The sequence below is a fragment of the Miniopterus schreibersii genome, assembly GCF_964146895.1.
Source record: "Miniopterus schreibersii genome assembly, chromosome: 12".
In the NCBI taxonomy this organism is placed as follows: Eukaryota; Metazoa; Chordata; class Mammalia; order Chiroptera; family Miniopteridae; genus Miniopterus; species Miniopterus schreibersii.
In genome coordinates this window covers 33,196,692-33,211,513 of record NC_138112.1, presented here as the reverse complement: position 1 = coordinate 33,211,513, position 14,822 = coordinate 33,196,692, and the positions used below count along the sequence as shown (strand labels likewise).

Here is a 14,822-nt window from a genome sequence, read left to right as displayed (position 1 = left end):
TTCTTAGATAATTCCTACTCTCCTTCTTAGTATTGACATCTATTGATTACCTTTTCTCATTCAAGATGAAATTTTTGTTGATTTTGGTATGGTGAAAATTTTGGATTTTATCCTGGCCAGTTCGGGTATTATGAGATTATGATTCCTTTTTTAAAAAATTTATCTTTATTGTTGAAAATATTACAGATGTTGCCTTTTCCCCCCATTGACCCCTTCCACCTAGCACCCACTCCCGGCCCCAGGCCTTCACCACACTGCTGTCTATGTCCATGGGTTATGCATATGCATGTAAATTCTTTGGTTAATCTCCACCACCCCCACCTTCCCTCTGAGAATTGTCAGTCTGTTCTATGCTTCTATGTCACTGAATCTATTTTGTTCATCAGTTTGTTATGTTCTTTAGATTCCACATATAAGTGAGATCATGTGATATTTGTCTTTCTCTGCCTGGCTTATTTCGCTTAGCATAATATTCTCCAGGTCCATCCATACTGTCCCAAAGGGTAAGAGATCCTTCTTTACAGCTGCATCTATTTTAGCAGGGTTACCATGTTTAGGCCAGGATACATGTCCTGGCACATGTTCTGTGGGCTATAGTTTAAATGCCAATCTAGTTTTCAGAGTGTTTGCCATGTACTTCTGGCCATTCTCATAACGTGCTACCCAGAGGTCAATCTAAAAACTGGATGGTACTCCAGATCAATGTTCAGTTATCAGATCTTCTGCTCTTTTGCTTCTGTGTGGTCTCATACATGAGTTATACAAAGGTCTGCCTAATATTTTATATATAGGTTTTAAAAATCCCATGATCCACCATAGCAGTTTTTCAGAAAATTAAACAGAATTACCATATGGCCCAGCACCTCCACTTCCTAGTATATACCTAAAAGAATTGAAAGCAGATGTTGAAAAGATTTTTGTATACTCATGTTCACAGCAGCAGTATTCAAAATAGTCAAGAGACAAAAATAATCAAAATGTTTATTGGTGGATGAATGGATAAGCAAAATGTGGTACATACAAACAATGGAATATTATTCAACCTGAAAAAGGAAGGAAATCTTGTCACATGTTAACGCATGGATAAAACTTGAGGACATTATTCTAAGTGAAATTAGACAGTCAAAAAGATTAATACTGTACGATTCCACTTATATAAGGTATCTAAAGTAGACATACTCATGGAAACAGAAAGCAGAATGGTGTTTACTAGAAGCTGAGGGGAGAAGGTAAAGGTGTTTAATGGGTATAGAGGTTCAGATTTGCAAGATGAAAGTGTTCTAGAGATCTGATTCACAATGTGAGTACACTTAACACTACTGAGCTGTACACTGAAAATTGTTAAGATAGTAAATTTCACGTTATGTATTTTTTAACACAATAAAAAAGGAAAGAAATTTTGGCATATGCTATAATAGAGATGAACCTTGACATTAAGCTAAGTAAAATGAGCCACACGATAAAGAACAAATATTGTGTATTTCCACTTATATGAGATAACTAGGGTAGTCAAATTCACAGAGACAGAAAATAGAACAGCAGTTGCCAGGGCCTGAGGGGAGGAGAAACCAAGGAGTTATTATTTAATAGGTACAGAGTTTCAGCTTAAGAAGATGAAAAGTTCTAGAGATGGATGGTAGTGATGACTCTAAAACAAGGCCAATTACTTAATGCCATTGAATTGTATAATCAAAAATAGTTAAATTGAGAAATTTTATGTTAAGTATATTTTTACCACAATAGAGATCACTAGATAACTTATTTCAGTAATTCTCTCCTTGCTCTGTAGCTAGGGGAGTGAGGAAAGGAGTACCCCCTCTTATTTCAGGGCAGGAATGGAAGACAGGGATCTGCTCATCATCTCTAGGGCCAGGGCCCCAGGTGGGGAGGGGGGAATGGCTTTATTGTGATGTTCACATGAGTAGGGCTGCTATAGTCAACATGTTTATATCCTGCTGGGCTACACTTCTCCCAGGCTTTTGCTAGAAAGAGTAGCCTTTGGAGGGGGTATTTTTTTTCTATCTGCCACTACAAGTGTTTTCTGGGTTTCAGGTCTCTCTGGAGCCACATAAGAATATATGAGGAAAACACAAAATGAAACAACAAAAAAAACAGGGAACTCACTACCTACTTGGTATTTCTTTGAGTCTTATGAACCCTAGCCAGTCCACCTTCATTTCTCCACCTTTCAGAGTCTTCTGTCAGTTGCTTGGTGAATTTTGCCCAACTTATAATTTTTTGATTTATTGATTGATTGATTTCCTGGAAAGGATAGGGTGGGATGTGCTTACTCCATTTTCTCTGAAACATATGTTATGGTAGCTTGCTAGTTTTATACTCATGGGATATTCTTTAATCTCTTTAAGTAGTTAACCACATTTACCACTTAGTAATTCTTGAGATTAAATTTTTCCTGTTCAGCTTACTGGGGTGATATTCCTGTCCTGACTGATATGTAATTTTGGGTATTGATGAAGCTTAGGGTATGGTCATCAATGTAAATGGTGGAGTATATGGAGATGATCACTGGAAATGAAGATGTCGTCAAGTAGATGAATCAGGGTTTCAAAACCCTGATTCAAACATTGTGCATCAAACAGTTGTCACTGTTGGGTAATAGCAAGAACCCCAGAGAAACAGAGGTGCTGGAAGGATCATCTATTTACATCACAGCTGAAGTCACAGAAACAAGGGAAGAGAGAAAGACCATGTGTCAGGAGCTCAGCACCTTTACCACATTATGCCATGACCACCAAACACTTCCACAAATAAACCCAGGAGCTCTGACAGAACATCCTGTTTCAAAACCCTGATTCAAACATTGTGCATGGAACAGTCGTTATTGTTGGGAATATCAAGAACCCCAGTCTGGGGTCAGGAAATCTAGGTCCAATCCTGGCTTTATCAGGGACATTCCAGCCTTATGACCTTACCAATACATTTCCCTTCACTGAATCTAGGTTCAAACCACATTTCCTCATCTCTGAATTTGTTCATTTCTTTTCTGTTTGCCTCACAGAAAGGCGGCAAAGGCAGTTTGTACACACCACATTCACAAAATCCTCATGCTAGAGATGAAGCCTTTCTACTTCCAGGCTGCTCAGGTACATAGATTTTATAGCAAGCAGGTCTTTTGTCCACACCACTGCTCTGATCCAAGTATTCCATTGTTTTCCCTTGGACATTGTTACAGCCCAGTGCCCATCTCCTTGAGAAGTCTCTCTCACAGATTGCTAGATGAATATTTCTAAATCACATCTTTTAAAACAATAAGGAAATCTGTCAAAACCTAGGATGACTACCCATTATACACTTAGGAATCTCCAATGTCTAGCTTCAGTGACCCTCACAGCCACACCTCCTCCTCACATGGCCCGCTTCTATCTCCAAGCTTATCAATTTGGCATCCATACAGGCTAGTTCACTGATCTACAAAGCTGTTGTTTTTTATTTAGATGCCTTTGAATAAGTTGTCTCTGCCTGGAATATACTCTATCAACATATCTTCTTATAAAAAAATATTTCTCCTTCAGGACTCAACCCAAACACAATTCTGAGTACACAGGTCTTTTTTCCCATAATAGGAGGTGACCTTTTCCTCCTTGTTTGATATATCTTTCTGGAAGGCACACGCCACAAATGGTCTCATACCGGGGTAAACATGCCATGTCTCCTTCACTGGCTGGGAACATCCCTTAGGCAGGAGTATAGTACTTACTTGCCTCTCAATTGCACTCAGAAGAAGGCCTGGAATATAGTAGGTGTCAAGGGACTGTTAGGTAAACATATTGTTGGTAGTGCTTGGGGTTAAGTGTTAAGCATGGTTTACAATACGGGCAAATTGAAATTATGTTTGGAGTCTATATAGACTCTGTAGGATTTATGACCTTATAATTTAAAATGTAGTGATACAGATGTATGCTTGCAAGGGAGAAGTGGTTCGTGTGTGTGTGTGCGTGTGCACACGCTATGTGCACACGTGGCTAGGAACACAGGAGAAACTCCCAGAGGCTTGTCCTCTCTACAACTTGGGCCAGGCTGGTCATCTTCCATGGCACTGACCTTATCTCCTCCCCACCCAGCCCCTGCTTTCCTACCTTAAATATATATCAGTCTCCAGCCCAAACGCCCCATTTTCAACAGCTTTCTCAAAGGACATCATGGTGTTCTCAGGCGCCAGCTGTGGAAGAAAAGGACATCAGACCCTCTAGTTCTGACTTTCTCCCCACAACATCCCTTTTAGAGCACAGAGGGAGCCCAATAATAGCAGGGTCTTAGGAAGCAGACTTTGGCTCCTTTGGCAATTGTTTCAAAGAGCCTGCCTATATTCCCTTCTATCCAATATGATCTGGGACTCTGCTCATCTGAGCACATGTCACTGGGCACAGTAAAGAGAAATGGACTGAGAGTTAGGTGACTTGGGTTCAAGTCCAACATCTACAATGAACCCTTTATTCTTGTCATCAAAGCCAACCCCTTTTCCTCTCCAGAGATTCCTACGTTTCTGAGGTCCCCATCTCTCATTCATAAACCCATGCTCACTGGTACTCACCCAAGTCCATCATGCTCAGACCTACCATGGGTGCACCTCTATGTCCAAAGAGGTCCGGCTTGGGTCCCAATTTATGCCTCTCCTGAAGGCAGGGAGAATAAAACCCCCATGGCACCACAAGCAGACATAAAAGGATGAGAAAAAATGGCAGTCCAATAGCCACTTGTGCAGCTGAAAAGGTTGGAAGGGGTGGAGAGTGAGAAAAAATGATAGAGGACTGGAGACCCGTCCCAAGCAACTAACTATCCCAAAGCAGCCGTCAGTAGAGACCCAGTGCGCGGGTTTCATTGACTCTGTGGACTGTCTGGATTTACTCTCCATTCCCATCACATTCCCATTTATTTGCAGCGATTGGAAAGTAGAGCACTATCCAAATGTAAGCACTGTTATTAAGGCAATACTATCTGACTGGAAACCCCTGGAAATGAATTGTGCAGGAGGTGGAAGCAAAGGAAGGGGAGGGCATGTTAAGGACTGCCCTCCACCCTCAGGAGTAGGAGTAGAACGGCTGGTGCTGAGAAAGCCCTGAAGCCTGTAAAGATTCGCCTAAAATGTCCAATATATAAAGCAGTGCAGGATAGAGGGAGAGGCACTGGCTGACAGAAGTCTCTACCACTGTCTAATGTGTGACTAAGGACACATTGCTTACCCTCTCGGGGTCTCCATTTTCTTCATTCTGAAAAAAGGGGCTATCTCGCTGCTAACGACTCCCTCACAGAGTTGATATGAGAGTGTTTACCTATAACAGGTACTCAAATATTAGGTATTTGCTTCTGTCTCTTTCTCTCTCTCTCTCTCTCTCTCTCTCTCTCTCTCTCTCACACACACACACACACACATATACACACACAGCTGGTCCACAATGCCTTTTATCACTGGTCACTCCCTAACACTTATAATTGTAGACCTCTGAGGATTTTACCATTTGTACATTTTTAAGTTACCACCTATACTTCAGTTACTTTCAAATCTGTATCACCAGCTCTAACCTCTCAGCTTTGCGAGTCTAGTACATCTCTTGTTTCTTTTTCTCTTATGATGTGTACTCTGGTATCTTCTGAATCTAGCTAAAATTTCAGAAATGAAAAAGAAAAGAATTCATTATTGTCCCCTTTAAGCTCTTGCCCCAAAACATTTCCTACAATTTGCCCTCCACATACACACAGACACAAACACACAGTGACAACACTACATACTCATACACAGAGATACAAACACACAGTAACAACACTACATACACATACACACAGGTACAGACACACAGTGACAACACTACCAATCCAGCCACTGCCTTGTCTCCACCCCTGTCCAAGCAAGAAGCAAACACTCCTTGTCAAACCCGTAGTAAAAGGAGATCCATAAAAAGAAGATCCTACTGGTTTCTCAGTAAGGGCGCTGAGGGATAACTCCATTCTCAAAACAATTTCATGTACAGCTCTGATCCTCTTTTGCTTCCATGATATTAGGGTAAAGAATGGAGAGGAAGCCAGTGGCAGAGGTAGACATTTCTGCTTCTGTTCTAAGTTCCCAGGTGTGACAGGGACTCACAGGCACCTGCTTTTCATTACTAGAATGTAACCAGGCATATCGGGACCTGGTGTGTGTTCATCAGTTGAAACTAGTAACATCTGAATACAATCTAAAGGAACTATGACTAGTACCATCACTCTGTCAACTAAAATTAAAATGGCCTCTACCCTCCCCCAACCCCTTTCCATTTCCAGGCAGTCACTGTGTAACAACATGGAGACAATTCTTACTTTCCCAGGAGAATCCCTCTTTAGAAGGCCTGTTTGGTCACAAAAATGTTCTGACAGGCCACGTGGGGTTGTGAGTTTGACCACAAGGAACATGCCTGAGTAAGAAGCTAAATGAATTTCAGAGCGGCACGGTGATGGCTGTCTACCAAGCTTGTGTTCTGCTGAGTAGAGTATGTAAGCTAAAGCCAGAGCTGAAAGGGTCAGGCTCCACCCACAGGACATACCTTCTTGTTCCAACTGGACCAAGTAGAAGGCCACAGGCCAGAAAAGGAGAACCATCATGGTTATGCTGCAGAGATGCAGGTGGGGAGCAAAGACCTGGGAGAAAGCCAAATGTCAGGCTGACCACACTGGACAAACAGTGCTAGACCTACAGGGTGATGCTTACCTTCAGTGACAGCCCAAACGTCAGCCACCTCTCCTTCCAGTAAATACATAAAAGTGACAAAAAAAACGAGCATATCCCAATCACTAGCACAATCAGGATCTGGGGAAACAAACAAACAAACAAACAAACAAAAATCTCCTGACTTCCAGGCACTAGGCTTGGATCAGAACTGTCCTTGGGAATCTTAGGTGTGTCCCCAGGATGTCAGGGACCTCCTTTCCTCATCCTTTTAATCTGACCATCCTGCAAATCCCCAGTATTGGATGGAGCCAATCGTTTACCTTCTTTGCTCCCAAGTCTTTGTTGTGTAGCACGGCTGGAAACAAATTACACAGCCACGTGGTCTGATGCCTTTACTAATTATCATCTCGATCCTCAGCTGGGCCCTCAGCATTGCCTGGCATCTCTCACTCAGTCTCAACAATGGCCACTAGAGATATTCACTACTTTTTTTATTCAACTCAATGCAGTCACAAATAAATAATATTTTGGAATCCCCTTTTCAATGTATGTTTTCCCCAACAGACTGTACACTTCATGAGATTAGTAAAAGATTTATGATTATATTCTCCCTGCCTTGCAGAATGCCTGACACATAGTAAGCATTAAATAAATACTTTTGAACAGATGAAAAGAATCCACCTGTCAGAACACGATACACTTCATAGAGAACATTAAGACCAAGTAGATATAAGTTTAACTTCTTCCCCTTGAAATGTTGTCTTTCTACATCTGTCCTGCTTTCATGACAATGACTGAGTGCTCAAGAGAGTGCTCAGTTACTTTCTTTCCATAATCTGTGTATCTATTAAAGTAATTGAGACCATAAACTTCTCATAAAATAACTCCAAACCTTGCTGGTATGAATGTTTAATTTACCAAATACTATTTAAGGCAGAAATATTTCTAATCTTTAACAAGCTCTTCCAGGGAATAGAAAGAGAGATAACACTTTCTAACTTCTCCATTTAAGCCTACAAAACACTGATACCTAAACTCAACAAAGACCTTACAAGAAAATAAAAAATACAGTCCTGTGCCACAATAACGCTTTGGTCAATGACCAATCTCATATACAACGGTAGTCCCATAAGACTATAACGGGCCCTGCAGGGCATGGCTCAGTGGCTGAGCATCGACTTAGGATTCAGGAGGTCATGATTCGATTCCCAGTCAGGGCACATGCCTGGGTTGTAGGCTCGATCCCTAGTCGGGGGTGTGCAGGAGGCAGCTGATCAATGACTCTCTCATTATTGATGTTTCTATCTCTCTCTCCCTCTCCCTTCCTCTCTCTGAAATCAATAAAGATATGTTTTTTAAAAAAGATTATAATGAAACTGAAAGTTTCCTATTGCCTAGTTATGTCATAGTCATCATAATGTCATTTCGCAATGCATTAGTTAATTATTTGTGGTGATGCTGGTGTAAACAAGCCTACTGCACTCCAATGGTAGAAAAGAACAATATTTTTTCTATGTTTAGTTTTGTTTAGATTCACTAACCATTGTGTCAAAATTGCCTACAGTATTCAGTGCAGTAACATGCTGTGCAGGTTTGTAGCCTTGGAGCAACAGGCTATAATATTTAGGGTTGACTAAGTACACTATGATGTCGCACAATCACAAAATCACCAAAGAATGCATTTCTCAGAACACATTCCTGTCGTTAAGTGACACATGACTATATAGGCCTAACTCTCCTATGTACATAGATGCAAAAATCTTAAATAACCTATTACTGTCTTTGTTTATTGTTTCTAATAGTTTTTTTGGTGAAGTCTTTAGGGTTTCCTATGTACAGAATCATATAATCTGCAAATAGTGACACTTTTACTTCCTCCTTCCCAATTTGGATGCCTTTTTTTCATTCTCTTCCCTGATTGCTCTGGCTAGGACTACCAGAACTATGTTAAGTAAGAGTTGTAAGAGTGGATATCCTTGTCTTGTTCCTGATCTTAGAGGAAAAGCTTTCAGTTTTTCACCACTGGGTATTGATATTGGCTGAGGGTTTGTCATATATGGTCTTTATTATGTTGAGGTATTTTCCTTCTATGCCTATTTTATTGAGTGTTTCGATTGTAAGTGAATATATCTCATCAAATGCTGTTTCTGCATCTACTGATAAGATCATATGATTTTTACCCTTTTTGTTAATGTGGTGTATTACACTGGTTGATTTGCATATGTTGAATCATCCTTGCACTCCTGGAATGAACCCCACTTGATCGTGATGTATCACTTTTTAATGTATTGTTGTATTCAATTTGCTAGTATTTTGTATAGGATTTTTGCATCTGTGTTCATCACAGATATTGGTACGTAATTTTTGTGTGTGTTATCCTTGCCGGGTTTTGGTATCAGGGTTATGTTGTTTTCATAAAATGTGTTAGGAATTATTGCCTCTTCTTCAATTTTTCAGAAAAGTTTGAGAAGAACAGGTTTTAAATCTTCTTTGAATGTTTAGTAGAATTCACTGGTGAAGCCATTTGGTCCTGGACTTTTATTTTTTGGGAGGTTTTTGATGATTGTTTCAATTTCCTCACTGCTGATAGGTCTATTTGGATTTTCCAGTTCTTTCTGATTCAGTCTAGAAAGGCTTATATATTTCTAGGAACTTATCCATTTCTTTTAGGTTATTAAATTTGGTGGAACAGAGTCTTTCATAATATTCTAGTATGATCCTTTGTGTATCTGTGATGTCTGTGGTTAACTTCTCCTCTTTCATTTCTGATTCTGTTTGAGTCTTTTCTCTTTTTTTCCTTAGTGAGTTTAGCCAGGGGATTGTCAATTTTATTATTTTTTCCAAAGCAGCAGCTCTTCGTTGTATTAATTTTTCTGTATAGTCTTTTTGTTCTCTCATTCAACTCTGCTCTGATTTTTATTATTTCCTTTCTCCTGCTGATTTTGGGTTGCTTTTGTTCTTCTTTTTCTAGTTCTTTAAGATGTGATGTTAAATTGTTTACTTGGGATTTCTCTTGTTTCTTGAGACAGGCCTGTAGTGATATAAACTTCCCTCTTATTACTGCTTTTGCTGCATCCCAGAAGTTTTGATATGTTATATTGTCATTCTCATTTGTCTCTCTATATCTTTTGATCTCACTTTTCATTTCATCTTTGACCCAGCCATTTTTTAGTAATATGTTGTTTAATCTCCACGTATTTGTGGGTTTCCTTAATTCCTTTATTGCAGTTGATTTCTAATTTCAAAGCACTGTGGTCAGAGATTATGCTTGGTATAATTTCAGTCTTCTTGAATTTGTTGAGGCTAGTTCTGTGACCCAACATATGGTCTATCCTTGAGAATGTTCCATGTGCACTGGAGTAGAATGTATAATCTGATGTTCTGAAATGAAAGGCTCTGTAAATGTCAATTATGTCCACTTGGTCTAATGTGTCATTTAAGGTACAGATATTTCTGTATTGACTTTCTGTTTGGATGATCTATCTAGAGCTGTCAATGAAGTATTAAGGTCCCCAACTATGATTGTGTTTTGGTCTGCTTCTCCCTTTAGTTCTGCGAGTAGTTGCTTTACATAGTTCGGTGCTACCTGATTGGGTGCCTATATATTGAGAAGTGGTGTATCTTCTTGATGTAGTGTCCCCTTTATCATTATAAAATTCCCATCTTTGTCTCTTGTTACCTTTGTTATCCTGAAATCTATTTTTTCAGATATAAGTATGGCTACACCTGTTTTTTTGTGGATATTTGCCTGGAGAATCATTTTCACTTTGAATCTGCCTTTGTCTATGCAGCTTAGATGTGTCTCCTGAAGGCAATATATGGTTGGGTTTTGTTTTTTTTATCTAATCTGCTACCCTGTGCCTCTTTATTGGTGAATTCAGTCCATTTACACTTCGGGTGATTATTGATGTATGAGGATTTCCTATATACATTTTCTCTTGTTTTCTGGTAGCTCCGTGCCTCCACTGGTTCTTTTCCTTTGTCTTTCTGCCTGCTGTTTTTGCTTGGTGGTATTCCAAACTTCTTTCCTCTGTTTCCTCTTTTTCTAAGCTAAGTGTCTTAATTTTTTTTGTTTTTGTTTTATGTGTGTGGTTACCATTAGATTTATGAGAAAGTTCCATATATACTGTAGTCCTTTTTCTTTTGAATGTATCTGACCTCCATCCTCCTTTGTCAATTCAGACCTTTTCCCCCTCCCCTTTTATTTTTTGGTTGTCACAAATTATCTCTGTTTATGCTGTAAGTTTGTTAGTTATCTTACTTGTAAATCTGTGACCTTCTTGAGAATAACCTCCTTGAGTATTTCCTGCAGTGGAGATCATCTAATGATGAATTCCCTCAACTTTTGCATGTCTAGAAAAAGTCTTTATTTCTCCTTCATATTTAAAGGATAACTTTGCTGGATATATTATTCCTGGCTGGTAATTTCTTTCTTTCAGTAGTTTGAATTTTGATTCCACTCTCTTCTGGCTTGTAGAGTTTCTGCTGAGAAGTCTGATGATAACCTAATGGGTTTTCCTTTATAGGTTACTTTCTTCTTTTCCCTGGCTGCTTTGAGGATCCTTTCTTTGTCATTAATTTTGGATGGTTCTAATAAAATGTGCCTTGAAGAAGGCCTTTCTCGATTGAGGTAACTAGGTGTTCTGTTTGCTTCTTGGATTCAAGGATCTAGTTCTTTCCATAGGTTTGGGAAATTCTCATCAACTATTTGTTTGAATAGGCTGCTTCCTTCTCCCCCTCTTCTTGTGGTATGCCTATTATTCTTGTATTACTCTTTATGATGGAGTCAGATAGCTCTCATAGAGTTCTTTCATTTTTTTATGCTCAAGTCTCTCTCTTCTTCCCTCTGCATCATTTCTAGACTTCTATCTTCAATATCACGGGTCCTTTCCTCCATTTGGTTTGCTCTGTTTCCTATGATTGCTAGTTCATTCTTCCTCTCTTTAACTCAGGGGTAGGGAAACTTATCTGCCAAGGCCCATTTGGATATTTATAACATCATTTGTGGGCCATACAAAAGTATCAACTTAAAAATTAGCCTGCTATATTTGGTCAAACATTTAATTAACTCACCAAATGGGGCAGACCAAATGATTTCGCAGGCCTTATGTGGCCTGTGGGCCTGACGTTCCCCACCCCTTCTTTAATTGAAGTCTTCATCTCCAGGATTTGTTTAGTTCTTTATTTTAAAGTTTCAATCTCTTTGGTGAAGTACTTGTTTTGTTTGTTGTTCTCTGAGCTCATTAAATTGCCTGTCTGTATTTTTTCGTATCTTATTATTTTCAGAACTGCAATCTTGAATTCTCTGTCATTTATGTCACATATTTCCATGTCTTTAAGTTTGTTTTCTAGAGATTTTTCATTTTCTGTTCGAGCTGCCTCATTACCTTGGTTATTCAAGACATTTTATGTATTTCTTCTCTGTCTAGGCATCAATGTGTAGATTGCACTTCTCTAACAGATTAACACAAAGAGGTCTTTCTATTATTTTTCAGTAGGTGGCGCTAAATCACAAGTTTGTTTTTTTAGCTCTGTGATATCCCAGCACTGTCTCCTCCAGCCTCTTTGGTCAGTGTAGCTGTGATGTGTCAGGTGAGGGTGGGCTTGGTGATCCCCAGGTTATTTGTTGTTTTATGCTCAGTAATGACAGCCTCTGTCCTCCATCAGGGTGCCCCCAGTGTTCCAGTCAGAGTGTACCCTTTGCTCAGGGAGAAATTTGATTCTGCAGTATTAGATCTCGAGTACACATTCTCAGGCGTGCAGTTAATGAAGTCTATAACCTGACATCAACAACAAAGGGAAGCAATCTCTGAGAGGTTGACAGGAGGTGGCCAAGCTTGGTGGCTTTGTTTCACCTCTTGCCCAACAACCACAGCTACTCTCCTGTGCTGTGTTCTTGCCCAGGTCTCTGGGCTCAGCCACAGCTAGTGCTACTCACTCCTGCTGGACTGCTCACTGAGTCTCTCTGTTCCTTCCAGTTGAAGAGGGTGTCAGTTACAACCAGATCCCTCCCATCCCTAGGCTGAACCCCAAAGGAGCTCCTGGCTGCCGGGCTGCGTTTCTGGCTCATATCAGCCTCACTCCTTTTCACCTCTCCCTTTTGATTCACTTGTCCACCTTTAAATGTTTCAATGCATGGATCTCTCAGGTATATGTGTGTGTTGAGCAGGGAATCCTTAACATTGAGATATGACTATACAAACTGTTGTAACTTCTAGGAGAGAGACCAAGGGAATCTCTCATGTTGCCATTCCTCTGATGTCATTCTTCATTGTAATAATTCTTAAATATACATTTCCAGTTCATATGTCTCATTAGAGTAAGAGTAAACTTAAGAGGACCGCTCCTAGTTTGACATGCTCCTGGATTTCAGGAATCACAAGGAAATGTACCAAAACCATGCCTGAAACAAGAGGTTGTGGGTGGAGCTGCTCAAGCACAGCAGAACAAAATGAGGGAAGTTATGTTGGAAATGACCTGCATGTTCACAGATGGTGGGGCAAATGCCTGCTTTCTGTGGACCAAATATAGATCCTTTGAGAGAAGCTATGCTGGTGTCATTTTAAAAGCTCCAAATAAAGGTACCTCACCAGACAAATTTCAGGGGCTATAGGAAGACAGGCAATGTCTCCACCAAGAGAGCTGTAGTCAAGGTTCTCAGCACAAGGGTCTCTGAAAATACACATGGAAACAGTCCAGGGGGTAAAGAGCCAACAACTGTGCATTTACCTGGTCCTGATGACCCTCTTGCCCTTCCTTATGGGACTGTGTTCTTTTATCCTGTCTCCTGTTCGCCTGCAACCCCCTTTGGTGACATAGAGGTAATAGGACCATCATGCTCTTTCCACCAGTGCAGGCTTCCAGCAATAGGGGAGGGGGAAAGTCTTATGAAGTTGGAGTCTGAATTATTACAATGAACTGAATTTTTAATGACTGGCATGAGAATGTTCTTGTCACTATATAGGACTAGGAAAGTAATGGAGCTTGTCTAAGATTTTATTGGGATGGGAAGAGCAGAGTCACAGAGTGAGTTTAGTAAGGAGTGGTGAGAAAAAATAAAGTTTGGGTTCAGATCATTCAGGATATCAGTTACATCTGTTAGAAATTTAATGATTCCAGTTTAAAAAGAGTAAGCAGATCTCTTCTTTCTAAGGGGAGCAATGAAGAAAGCAAGGCTCTGTACTTAACACTGAGTGCCCAGGGGCACATTCAGTCCTGGTCTAATTCCTGTGAAGATTCAGATGTCCTACCTTATGACTCCAGTGCAGGTATAATTCATACCCTTCCCGAAATACCAAAAGTGCAAGTATCTGAAAAAGCAAAGAAGAAAAAGGAGGTTATTTTGAAGTCACCAAGTTGTGGCCCACAGCACTGTTCTGTATTCAAATGCTTTTCACTACACTCACGTCTTGTTATACCTGCGTCCTTCAACCTCTGGGAGTTTGCCATGCTGTTTCTCTGCCTGAAAAGCTCCCTCTTCCAATGCCACTGACCTTTCAAATCCAGTTCATAGGTTACCTCCTATTCATAACTCTTACCAGCACCCCCAGGAACAATTATTATTTTCTCTGAAATTTCACAGCAAAGCCCCATGCTGATATCCTTCCTGAATTCCTACCAGTTTCTTTTCCCTGGATGGACCTTACTCCTGGTATTACTTAGACCCACTTGTAAGAGAACAGATGTCAGAGGCCAGCACTTTCCAGGGTCATTTAAAAGCTCTTTCTTGAGGAACCAGTGTCGTCGTTACAACTGTTCACCACTGTTGTTAATACTGGTGTTTAGTCAATAAATCTTAGATTTCAATGTAAATCTAGCCAGGCATCAAGTCTGTGTGGAGAGATGCAAACTGAAAACTGGAGTCCTCAGATGCTTAGGATGTTACTAAGAGTTGTAATATATATGGCACTTACATTTTATCAAAATAATTTTATGTATATGATTTCATTTCTTCACCTAGGCTTATATAATACCATTTTGTTAAATATTATTCTCATTTTCATTTGAAATAAAAGAAAACTGGGTCTCAGAAGAGTTATATGACTTGATCAAGTTACAATATAACCTAAAGACAGAGCTGGAATCACTGTTGTATCCATTGCATGTATCCAAAAAAGGTAGAGTAGAGTAGGAAGTTTGTTAAAATACATGCCTTATTGGA

General features: G+C 39.9%; 1 protein-coding gene across 1 annotated transcript in view; it reads right to left on the bottom strand.

Annotated features, from left to right (window-relative positions):
* Nucleotides 1-14,822, bottom strand: part of LOC308565003 (glycerophosphodiester phosphodiesterase domain-containing protein 4-like) — a gene marked incomplete at both ends in the record, with an annotated part of 64,484 nt that overhangs the window by 37,842 nt on the left and 11,820 nt on the right. Inside the window, 7 exons of the mRNA XM_081153760.1 lie at nucleotides 4,098-4,180; nucleotides 4,578-4,723; nucleotides 5,542-5,619; nucleotides 6,537-6,630; nucleotides 13,252-13,333; nucleotides 13,912-13,971; nucleotides 14,068-14,154. Of these exons, the coding sequence (XP_081009886.1) occupies nucleotides 4,098-4,180; nucleotides 4,578-4,723; nucleotides 5,542-5,619; nucleotides 6,537-6,630; nucleotides 13,252-13,333; nucleotides 13,912-13,971; nucleotides 14,068-14,154 (630 nt within the window). The remainder of the gene's footprint in view (nucleotides 1-4,097; nucleotides 4,181-4,577; nucleotides 4,724-5,541; nucleotides 5,620-6,536; nucleotides 6,631-13,251; nucleotides 13,334-13,911; nucleotides 13,972-14,067; nucleotides 14,155-14,822) is intronic.